At 32.4% G+C, this 12,913-nt stretch overlaps 1 protein-coding gene across 15 annotated transcripts in view; it reads right to left on the bottom strand.

Annotated features, from left to right (window-relative positions):
* Positions 1–8,702: 8,702 nt before the first annotated feature.
* The window catches only part of sno (Protein strawberry notch), a 56,243-nt gene continuing 52,032 nt past the window's right edge, over positions 8,703–12,913 (bottom strand). For 10 of the 15 annotated variants that reach the window (XM_080152649.1, XM_080152654.1, XM_080152651.1 and 7 more), the window contains 3 exons: positions 12,321–12,440; positions 11,344–11,487; positions 8,703–11,084 (listed from right to left, as the gene is read on the bottom strand). In XM_080152649.1, the coding sequence (XP_080008775.1) occupies positions 11,344–11,487; positions 12,321–12,440 (264 nt within the window). In that variant the 3' untranslated portion in view covers positions 8,703–11,084. The remainder of the gene's footprint in view (positions 11,085–11,343; positions 11,488–12,320; positions 12,441–12,913) is intronic. The other 5 variants (XR_013877297.1, XR_013877294.1, XR_013877293.1 and 2 more) reach the window with 5 other exon arrangements.

Raw genomic sequence — 12,913 nt, 5'->3', positions numbered from 1 at the left:
GCAAACACGGAGAGATAGTAAAGAGGAGTAGAGGGAGAGAGAGAGAGAGAGAGAGAGTGAGAGTAACGAATGGTAGATAGTGAACACTACTGTACATAAATGGTGTTACCCTCCCCCACCACCCTCCTCAATCTTCTCTTGGGCGACCTCAGTATATAATTGTGAGTAAGGGAGGGGGGGGGGGGCCTTTATACACTCCTATGTGAGGGAGGGGGGTCCTCAGTACACTCCTGTGTGACTCTCTGGGCGTCCAGGACCAACAATTATTGATCTATTGAGAAGGGTTCCTGTGTATAATGTTGAGCTCCCTTGTGAGGAGAGCCTCTACTCTCAGAGCCCCCCTCCGACAATCCAACAGCCCCACTGAAACTCTTTCAACCCTCCCCCCCCCCTCCCCTCCCCCACCCAACACTATCACAAAATAACCATTAAAGCAGTTATAATACCTCACTCCCTGCCCCTATCTCCCCCCCCCCTCCCTTGGTAAATGATGTTTCTAGTGTACCAATCTCCACCCTGGAGTGTCCCACACCCCCCACACCCTGTCATATATATATATATATTTATATAAGAAGAAGCACACCCCTTGCATACCTCTCAACCAAAAACAATCTCTCTCTCTTTCCCTCTCGCACTCTCATTCACAAGGCCTATATAGCATTTCATATCTCTCTCTCTTTCTCAACTTTCTCGCAGAGCGCAATCCGTTCACCCATTTTATCTGAATAGTTCACTATTCAACTCTTCCATTCTTATTACAGTCAGGAACTTCAATGGGAAGAATGAGGTATTTATTTCAAAATTTTAAAACAAACTTTTAGTTTTTTTTTAAAAATAACAAAAAATATTAAAATTAAACTACATCATTAAAAGATAAGTTACTTGGGAAAAAATGAATTTTGTATGCTTCTAAGTTCTGGTACCAAAATTTCTTTAATGTAGATAGAAAAAATACTGTTCTAAATCATCATAGCTCTAATAAAGGCTTCGCCTTTCCCTACAGAAATAATTTTGTCCTGAAACAGATGTGAAACAACAGATTATATTTTTTTAAATCATGTATTACAATATAAACAAACTTTAAAAACAATTCTTAGAGAATTTTAAACATTTTTTGGGTGAAATTTTAACAAGAAGTTAGAATTTTGGCTTTGAGGATATTCTATGATTGATTCTATCATTTAAGAACCCATCTACGGTTACATTTATCTGAAGGAATAAGACAATGGCCGATAAATTGATGTACATCCCTAATGGTGATACACAAAATTACCCCTTCCTTAGATTAAAATTAGTTCTTGAAACATTTGAACCCCTTACTTAATGAATCAACCAATCAAAAATCACTAAAGTCCCCAATGTTGCTATCTAACAAATAACGTGTTTATAAAACTTTGGGGACTCTTTCTGCATCTAATCCCTGAAATATTTTTGTGGGGACGTGACAGAAGTTTGAAGCAACCAACTGTTTTATGCATAAATCCCTTTTCCCCAATTGATCTTGGCTCTCACCATATACACTAAATGTGTGTTTCTGTGTAAGCATGTGTGTGTGTGTGTATTTCTGTGTGTGTACTGTGTAACCGGACCTTGCCCTTGGTGGAATACACAAATGTGCTTAGCTCAGTGTATAATCTGTATGTGTGTGTGTGTAAGTGTGTGTATGTGTGAGAATTCTGTGGGTAAAAAAACATTGGAAGAAGGGATGGTATTTGGTCAGATGATCTAGTGTATTCACCCCCCTCGCCACTGCACTGCCTTTGTATATAACCCTGATGACATAATTAAAGGTATGTCAACTGTCAAGGTATGTTAATTGTCAAGGTATGTTATCTGTCAAGGTATGTCAACTGTCAAGGTATGTCAACTGTCAAGATATGTCAACTGTCAAGGTATGTCAACTGTCAAGGTATGTCAATTGTCAAGGTATGTCACCTGTCAAGGTATGTCAACTGTCAAGGTATGTCACTTGTCAAGGTATGTCAACTGTCAAGGTATGTCAATTGTCAAGGTATGTCAACTGTCAAGGTATGTCAACTGTCAAGGTATTTCAACTGTCAAGGTATGTCACTTGTCAAGGTATGTCAACTGTCAAGGTATGTCAATTGTCAAGGTATGTCAACTGTCAAGGTATGTCAACTGTCAGGGTATGTCAACTGTTAGGGTATGTCAACTGTAAGGTATGACAACTGTCAAGGTATGTCAACTGTCAAGGTACGTCAACTGCCAAGGTATGTCAATTGTCAAGGTATGTCCGTACGTCCATTTTAAACATGTTGATTTTTATTTTTTTAACAACAAATTTTTATGCGATCTAATTATCCGATTGTTCTGATTTTTGGTATACTGATTTCTGGGACAACAAAGTACAATATTATAAGCAAAGCGTCTCTATAATCAAGTCCTAAAAATGTAAGTATGTCCATAAACTTTATCCTGTATCAAGAAGTTTTTCAACAAATTTACTCACAATTTTGCTTTGACTCTTATTCATTTATATTCTGATTATTCAGTTCTGACACTAAACAAGTGTTAATGTCCGTTTGTCCTACCGTTTCAGAGCCTCGCTTTTATGGATGTTGTCATCCTTGTTTTCTGATTAGTTAGATCTAAAACTCTGGTTACTTTTATCAAATCCTAATTGGTTGGTTCAAACCAACAGTGGTCAAATTTATCAACCATTAATTTTAATTTACAGAATGGGTAATTTTGTTTAGAATCATTGGAGATGTAATTTTAAGAATATCAATGTGCCGTTCAGTTTCTTATTCCTTAAGATCCATAATAAATAGTTAATTAAGGAAGATTTTAAAAAGTCCCTCAAAATCAGCATGTTACGTCATAAAAACGAGGGATTATCCATCTCTTTTTTAGGGGTTTTCTTTCCCACTCCTCCTCTCCTCATCCCTCATTTTTATGACGTCATTGAGGGACTTTCATCATCTTCTTTGGCGACATTTTGGCATACATTAAAGTGTTCATTGCTGACATATTATCCCGACGTATGGAATCAAAGACCAATAATTACGTCGACACTAATGTATTTTGTTGTCATATGAACACTTAACAGCTTAATACTTTTACCTACAAGGCCATATAAAATAACAATGATAGAAGGCTGATATTACCTACAAATTCTGATGTTTTTTGTCTGTAGCTTTAGTTCTCAATAACTATTGAACCGATTAGGTTCTATTTTTTAGGTAAGCTTCACATAGGCCATGTAATAGTTTTAGGCTATATTCAAGCTTTGGGATTGTTTTGAGCTAACCCCTCCACTCCTTCAAATACCCTAGATGCTATAGAAAGGTAATGCGACAAATCCTATAAAACTTCTTAGACTAGCCCAGAAAATGTAAATGATTTTTTTGGATTTGGTTTTGTAATTTTTATTTAATAAAATGTTTTGTTTAATCTTGATACTATGTTGTATTTATACTTATAATATATATTGTATGCGTGTGTGTGTGTGTTTGGATGCATTATTAATCAACAATCACACAATATTCCTTGTACTTCCATGTATTAACAAATTAACAAGGATGACAACATCCAAATATCAAGAGAATCACATAATTATTTTACATAAAAAAGGCGTCTCAAAAAAGCTAAAATGTTTAAAATGAGCATGTAAGATTATTGAATTATCATGCCAAGTTTTAAATCGATAGGACAATTCTACTATGCACAGTTTAACGATAAGAGCTGTCAGTTACGTACGTACGGACCGACTATAATTATATAATAGCTTCGCTTTTAACAAGGATTATAGAATTTACATGAGCGAAGAACAATAAATAAGACATTTATTCCGTAAAAACTTTTATATGAATTGAGCCTTTTCGTCTTAGGAATCTCCATATGGAAATCAGCATGTTCAAAATGGACGTGCAAACTTTATAATTATGATTGTAGAGATACTTTGCTTTACTATTTGTATTTATTGCTAAAGGAAATTAATATGATAATGATCCTTATATATAAATAGTTATGCTTAAATTAAGGGCCTGGCCATTACGTCACGGATAGACATATATAACCTAAATGTAGATAATCTACGCTTTTATTAAAAATAGTTAAGTCATGGAAAGAAAACAAAGTTGTGGGTTTCATCGTATTTTCACATTAGCTTTTGAAAGGTTATTTTAGGTTAGGTAAGTAAATGTTAATGATTGCCCTGCAGGATTAGAAAATATTCCCCGCAGGGCTAGAGCCCCCCGCAGGGGCTAGTAATAGGAGAAAAGCTGATGTGAAAATACGACGAATCCCGCAACTTCGTTTTCTTTTCATGATCCAAATAGTTTTATGCGTTTATAACGCTCCCATACATTATGTAAATTATGAAGAAGCTTTGTTTTTAATAAGCCAATTATACAATTAACATTCTAATTTCTTTTGGTGTGTTAATTAAGCAATTTGATTGATATACCACTTTTTCCTTCAAATTTGGCTTCAAATACAGCTTACAATCTTTAGTTTTAAATCCTGATTTAACAGAGATAGGTTATTTATCTGTACCAAAAGATCTCGCTGAACGTTTGACAGCTTCAGTTCTAAGATAATCCCTTCTCCAAAAGTTATTTTACCCCATCACAATTTTTTCGTATTTAAATTGAAAATAAAATTGTTGAGGGTAGCGTAGCGCTAAGAGACTATAGGCGAGTTCACTAGTATTTATAATAGAAGTAATAATAATCTCGTAATCTTATATATTAAAAATCTGCTCGATATAACAGATGAATAATTTTCAATTTTAATAAGTTATCGAATGCCAGTTTAAAGTCAAAGAGACACAAATAACCAAACAAATACATAAAATTAAGAGATTGTTTGCAGCTGTAAATGAAGAAATATTTGGTGATTTCAGCTGATTTTTGTCGTGATTTTATAGTAACGGCAACCTTTAATCTACCCACCAAATATTATTTTAGATTTTTTTCGCTTGTTGACTATACCTTACACCTGGATTTAATGTGTCTTTTTTCAGACACAATACATTAAGTACAACATATTTAGGAATGCCTATTTGAGTACCCGCCTATTTTATGTACATATATTTATGATATATGTATGTATATAGAAAATGTGAAATGTACATTTCATAGTAGTAGCTTGTATTTAAAATTAAATGCTCAGCCGTATTCATAAAATATCATCCATATATTTAAGATTTCCAGGTAGTAGGGAATTTGCCCCTAGCCTCTTGGGGTTTCGTCTCCAGAGAATGTGGAAGTAAATCATCACACTTAATATTAGTTACAAAGTCTATTATCTAAATTCATATTTGAAACAAAATTTATATAAAAGGAATTCTCAAAGTCCACACGCAGTGCGTTTGAAGGTCCTTTGACTTTTGTGTCAGAACCTTAATTGGGACATAGTGCATTTCATTACCCTAGGTTAGGTAACTTCATTTCACTTTTCAACAAAATCTAAAATGCAGCCGTTTTTGAGAAAATTTGATTTAAAATTTCTAGTTCAATTTTCATTTACTAGGAGTTACCGCATAATCATGACAAGAAAAGCAAATATAATTTAATTCAAATTTTGAACAAGTTTGCTTTTATAAAGTTCTTCACAAAACCACTCCTTAAGTGAGTTGATTCATGGTCATTTTTATCAGTTGCTTTGCTAAGGTCACGGAAATTCAACCTTAAATAAATCATATATAGAGAGGTTTTATGACAGACTTCATAAAAGCAGAGTTGTTCAAAATTTAGCAAAGCAACTAATAAAAATAACCATGAATCAACTCACTTAAGGAGTGGTTTTATAAAGAACTTTATAAAAGCAAACTTGTTCAAAATTTGAATTAAATTATATTTGCTTTTCTTGTGATGATTATGCGGTAACTCCTAGTGGATGAAAATTGAACTTGAAATTTTCAAATCTAATTTTCTCAAAAACGGCTGCATTTTAGATTTTGTTGAAAAGTGAAATGAAGTTACCTAACCTAGGGTAATGAAATGCACTATGTCCCAATTTAGGTTCTGACACAAAAGTCATAGCACCTTCACACGCACTGTGCACAGTTGAAAAAGTAACAGACAGACATATGTTATAAACTATAATCTATAACTATTACTTTCAGTAGGTGCAAAACTTAATGAATTAAAAAGTCGGTTTATTTGTTTTTTTGATTGAAACTTTGAATCAGTAAGAGATTAGACAAATTAGCATTCCAAAAACTTTTCCACAGGGGTAATATTGTATATTATAATTGGGTGAATCTATATATATTTCATTGTCCTATCCCTTTTCATAAGACACGCTATATTGTACAGTACAAGATATTTAAGAATTCTTGATACAACACATATACATAGATAAGACTTAAGAGTACAGCTAGCTTTCACTAAGGGATTTACAGTATGGCTTCGTAATCATTGGATTAGAACTGGTTCTGAGCCATCTTGAATAATCATGTATCGTATTGTATTACAGACAATTTTCGACGAATAATAAGATAATAATCATATATCAATACCCATAAGGCCCAGTCCAACTAAACTGGATTTAATTATATAATTTTACTATTTACTCTTTAAGTAAATCTTTATAATACAAGAACGTATAATGGCAAAGAGTAGCAAAGATATTATACCATTAATAATCGCTCCTTGATCTATAATACAAAGTAGTACGATGTTTGTCTTTCTGTTTGATTGTTTGTACCGAAGGATCTCGCTAACCGCTGAAACGATCAGGTTCTCCTTAACAGGGTAGCTTCTTATAGGTTCCGGGAAAGTTTATACCTATTTTGGAGGAGGGTACCACCATCCTCCCAAGAGAAATTGGCCCCTAGAAAAATAAAATTTGTTTTTTAAAAACTAAAATAAAAATTTTTGGGATTGAACTCCCTCTCCTCAAGTGCCCCTAGAGGCCTCTAGGGGGCGAATCCGTTAGTATTATATAAGCTACTAGTAGGGCTAGAGGTCCCTTTTTTATGTGGTTACCTTTTTTCTTAGATTTTACTATGAAAAATCTAGGGTCATTTTTTTGCTTCCTATTCTGTTTTCAATTTTTCTTTTTTCTTACAAAATATACAAATTTCGGGAATTTGACCTCCTGTCCAGAATTTCAAGTCTATCTCTAATAGCTTGCATAGACTTGATAGTAAATAATTTCCTTACCATCCCTTTTTTTTACTCAACTCTCCAACTTGTATAAAGGTACACAATGAGTAAAGCTTAGTAAATTAGATTACTTTAAAAACTTTGACAACTATTTGCATTTTATACCTGTTTTACAAACATCTTTAGGAGAGAAGCTTCTATAGAATTTCATACCTGTTTTACAAACATCTTTAGGAGTGAAGCTTCTATAGAATTTTATACCTATTTTACAAACATCTTTAGGAGAGAAGCTTCTATAGAATTTTATACCTGTTTTACAAACATCTTTAGAAGAGAAGCTTCTATAGAATTTTATACCTATTTTACAAACATCTTTAGAAGAGAAGCTTCTATGGAATTTTATACCTGTTTTACAAACATCTGTAGGAGAGAAGCTTCTATAGAATTTTATACCTGTTTTACATACATCTTTAGGAGAGAAGCTTCTATAGAATTGTATACCTACTTGTTTTACAAACAACTGTAGGAGAGAAGCTTCTATAATTTTAAACCTGTTTACAAACATATATAGGGGAGAAGCTTCTATAGAATTCTATTCTATTTGTCTGTCCGTAATCTAATGAGGAAAATTATATTAGCTCTGTCGCTTTGTCATATTTACTAGCGGATACGCTTCTAGAGGGAACTTGAGGTATAGAAGTTATTTCTCGTGTGACGGTGAAGAAACCTTCTCTTAAGTAGTTATAAATCGTCCCAGGACCAAGGAGAAGCTATATTGTAAATAAAAACCATATCGGTTCAACTGTTTGAGAGATCCCTCGGTACAGACAGAAATCATGTTACTTTTCCTTTTCTGTGCTTCGCTTTTTAGAGACGTCATCGATTTTGTTAAACATGAAAAGTAATAGGAACGCTTTTTGTTGAAGGAATTAAAACTTGTGTATAGAAACTTGGTAAATGATTCAAGTTTCATCCATTAAAATATAGAGCTACGGACCCGTATTTACAAAACATGCTTTTTCTTCCATCATTTATTAACCATTCAAAGCCCAGCAATGTCACACATTTTTAGTACCGAAGCTACTATAGTTATTATTGTCTGTCTGCTAGAAACGGTATGTGGGGAAAGTGAATTTCTCAGCTGCTATCAAAGGTAAATGGATGAAGATTCTGCTAACCAACCCACTCGGTTTGTCTGTAATACTCTATGGGTACATTAAATTTCCTTAGATATGTTTATTTCCAATGTACAAACTTTGTTTTTTAACAAAGGGTATATTAATAGTTGATTTCTATCGTTCATTATAAATTTACGACAATAACAAAATCTTCTCTGACGAAGTAGCTTAAAAATAAAATTGAGGAAAAGATGGTAATATTGTACTGACTTGTAATTGTACTAGGAATCAGTATTCTGTAAATCAGATGATAATCAACATGTTTTAAATGGGCGTACGGACATTATGGTAACGCTTGTAGAGTCGCTACGTTTTCTAAATCACACCTAACTACTACAGGAATCGCCATGCAAAGTGTTAATTCGATAAGACGATTCTTGCCTAAATTAACGGACGTACCGACCCTAGTTATAGAAAAGCTTTGATTTTAAAAACTAAAATAAAACACTAAAAGAATTTCCGTTTATTGGTTAGCACTAGCGCCTGATTATACAAGAACATACATAATCATAGCAGCTACACACATACACACACACATGGTTCACATCTGTACACAACTAAATTTTTAAGTTTTCAACAAGTAAAAATTTGGACATATTTTAAATTTTTCTTTGGTGTTTCTTAAAAAAAGACATTTTCAAAAGATTTTTTTTGTAATACCTAGTCTAAAATTTAAAAAAAAACTAAGCAGAAATGCCTAATTTGATGTTTTTCTTGGCCGTTTAACTATGCTAAATTTAGTTTTGTATAGGTGTGTGTTGGTATAGTGTTGGTAGAGGTGGGAGTGCTACATCAAGTATACAACATCATTGTAAAGTAAATACTAACATTACTAATAATTGTAACAATCAAAACATAATTAGAATAATTAATTTAATATTAATTAGCCTCAACACAACAAAGACAAGTACCAAATTTTCATTTTCTTAAATGTAATCATTTTGTTTCATTTAATTTATTCCAACTAGAATGAATTTCACATACTCGACTAAATTAATTTAAAACTTTTATCAGGTTTTTTCTCTCTCTTTTTCAATCCAAGCCAAACCTACAGACTTGAAACCAGGGCTAGGCATCCGCGCGTCAGTCACATGTAGGCCGCAGAAAAATAGAAGTTTTTAATCTTTAGAAACCAACGGGATGCCTAAATTTTCTACAATCCATCTCTGCAGTACATACTTTGAAGCAACCATACGGGTTTTAATTGATGGCTTATACACACACAGCTGCCGAGCCCTGCTCAAAATCCCAAAATGTAAAATGTTTAAGTTGGAATAAGAGAATGAATGATGATGAAATATTGAAAAACTTAAAAGATTTGAAGGTTATATTGTGAAAGATTACGGTTTTATATGCCCCGATTTATTAGTTTATAATTGGGTAAAAAGGATGAATTTCTTAAAGCTTTTTTATTCTTTTAATCTTTAAATTATCTTTCAAGATCGGGGCACTTTGAATCTTTATTTTTTTTGAGAATCTCAAATGATGGATAGGTAATGTTTAAAGAGTAGAGAAATTGGGACGGGTAAAATTATCTAGGGGGGGTATAATAGTATGATAGGGAAGCTTAGAGGGGGACACAGATATACAAAACAATCTTACATACAAGGTTTTAATAGCAAGAATAAAATGGTTATTATTATTAACAGTACATTTACCAACAATATTTAGATACTGGTACCAATAATTTTAATTTTACTTTTAAGTCAGATTTCTTAAATTGAGAATTGATTTTTCAGTCAAATGATTAAAATAGGTGATAAAAGTTTTGATGTATTTTTTTTTATTAAAAGGTACCATTTTCTTAAAATTCTAAATGTGCTGTCTACTAAATAAATCTAAAACTTAATAATTAAAATATAGATATTATCATAAGAATAATTTCTGTTAAAAAAATGAGCCAAAGTTATGAAATATGTAACTCTATGCCAGCTTTGAATCCGCTTATAATCCATGGGTAAAAGAACCGGTTCTTAGCCGTTAGAAATTGTACACATTTCATATGTTGTATAGGATAAATACTAGAATTTTCATGGTATTAAGTTTTTCAAAATTAAAATTATGATTATTTTTTGCTTTTTTCATGATTATGAGTTGCTTAACTGTATGACATTTAAAGTAATTTAAAAACTTTGTATTTTTTTCATTTAATTTCTTTAGTATTTATATTTCTAGGTACTAACTTCATTAAATATGAGAAAAACTTTTGAATGTCAATATTTTATAGTTTTAACTTGTAACTAAAGAGCTGAATAATGTGACAGTTGACATGCAGTTTTAATGTAATATTAACAGGGACAATCTTTTTGGTTACATATAAAAAATGTAAAAGATAATTTTTAATTACTTTCTGGATTTGAAAATCACATTTCTGGTCTATTGTGAACTAAACAATGACAATCATTTCATTTTTTTTGTGTTTAAAAATGCTAATACTAATGTTATCAAGTAAAATAGTATAATACAAGTTTCCTTACTCTTACAACTAAGGTTCAAATAAAAATAGAAAATTTGTTTCATTTTTGAAAAATTAATTTTGAGAAAAATTAACTAAAAATAAATGTATTAGTTTTGAGAACTAGAATTTAACATAATAATCTAAACAAAAATGGTTTTCTGAAAGAATAAATAGTATTTGTTCCAATGTTATCTTCATATTTGCATAAATATTGTTGTTTTGCTTGTTTTGGCGCGAAAATTTTCTGGTTTCCTGCGTAAAATAATGAAAATTGTTGACGCGGCATTTGCTCCTCTCGGCTGCAGCATCCAAATAATACAGAAAACAAGAGTAAGTAGTTTGTTGGCGCACAAAGGAAAACTAAATAAGAACCTGAAAACAAAATACAAAAGTTAAGATCAATATTTAATATGCTGTTTACTAAATTCATGTTCCCTATGAAAGTTAAGAGGACGGGGCTGTTCTGATAATCTAATATTTTTAAACAATATACCTAAAACAACAAAAAATTAAGTAGTTTTAAATGTAAATAAATGAAATTACTTAGGTATTAAACCTTTATATCTTCAAACAAAAAAGTTGTTTGGGCGAAGTGATAAACCAATGAATTCTAAATAAATATTCCAATTACCTAATCATCTATAGTGACCTCCTGTATCTCAGTGTTGTGGCTCTCAGCGCCAGACTTGAGGGTTCTGACCAGGGTGTCCATAGCAGAGCTGGGGATCAGGGTACCAACTATACGACGTCCCTCTTCAAGACGCATTCGAACAACCTAAATATAAAATAATAGAATTTTTAGAAATATAACGTTAAGTTAAGATACGTATTTCAGGTACTTACTTATATAGGATAATCTTTAGTAAAATAATTTAAACTAGCGGCTACGCCCCTAGAGGCCTCTAGGGGCACTTGAGGAAGGGAGAGTCGAATTTGATAACTCTTTTTATTATTTTAGATTTAGAAAGAAAATATTTTTATTTTTTTGGGGGGCGGGAGGGGGGTATTTTTTTCAAGGGGCGATTTCTCTTCGGAGGGTGGTGGTACCCTCCCCCAAAATAGTTATAAACCTTCCCGTGACCTATGAGAAGCTACCCTGTTAAGGAGAACCCAATCAGTTCAGCGGTTAGCGAGATCCTTCGGTACAAACACACAGACAAACATCCTGTTACTTTAGTATAAGGATAGACTCCTTAAATGTGTATTATACAAATAATTCTAAAGTAACCAATTCTGTTATTTAACTGGGAAATTACAAAATTAACCCTACGCCTAACTAAGGTTGAATTTAGGAGGGTTATAGTATAACATCCCACGTAGTCCAATGCTTTGTAAATATGAGTAAACTTCTGTCAGGAATGTTCGCAGATATATTATGAAAATTACCAAATCCTTCATTTCAATGATATGGTTGTATCTCATAGATATTCAATTAATGAGAACACTAAAGTCATTAATTTAGTAGGCTAAACAAAGGTCACAGGAAGATTTCTATTTTATATTCAGTTAAATTCAAGCTTTAGGATGGTTTTAGACTATTTTACAGCCTACCCTAACCTAGATTCTTGGAAGTCATCCGCTAGTATTACCATAACAACATGTACATACCTGCATCTTGGCATGTGTGCCCTTCTTCTGTCCATCATTGGTAAGTACTGCCTCCACAGAGGTCCAGACTGAGAGTACGCTGCCAGTCAATACGTTGTACGTCTTACGGCGCAAACCAACCTAAACAAACAAAAATATAAAATATGTTTTTGTTCCCAAGGAATAAAAACCAATAAGAATACCTACATTTCGTGTTAACGGAGCTATTTTTTGGACCTTAAGTCAGCATTTGAATAGAAAATCCGAGAGCATCCTGATTTTCAACTATTGAATTCATAAGGAATCCGAATCCGTTTCAGATAAATCCGCCAATATTTTAAATATAAGATCATAATCCGTATCCGTTATTGTCATAGGTGCCCCGAATTGTAATACTTCATTATTTGACAAAACAAAAAATTTAAAATATCAAAAAGAATAATGGCAAGCAAAATAAAAGTTTAATACATTTTATGTCATTTGTTCATTTTCTTATGGAACTAATAAAATTAAACTATTTCAAAGTTTACAAACATTCTTCAATATCATGTCCTCTTACATATAAGAGCATAAAGTAAAGATTTAAAGATTTGTCTCAATTTCAAGGAAAGATT

This window comes from Acartia tonsa, chromosome 3 (assembly GCF_053477335.1).
Source record: "Acartia tonsa isolate MP-2025a chromosome 3, ASM5347733v1, whole genome shotgun sequence".
Classification (NCBI taxonomy): Eukaryota; Metazoa; Arthropoda; class Copepoda; order Calanoida; family Acartiidae; genus Acartia; species Acartia tonsa.
This window is presented reverse-complemented; position numbering and strand designations above follow the sequence as displayed.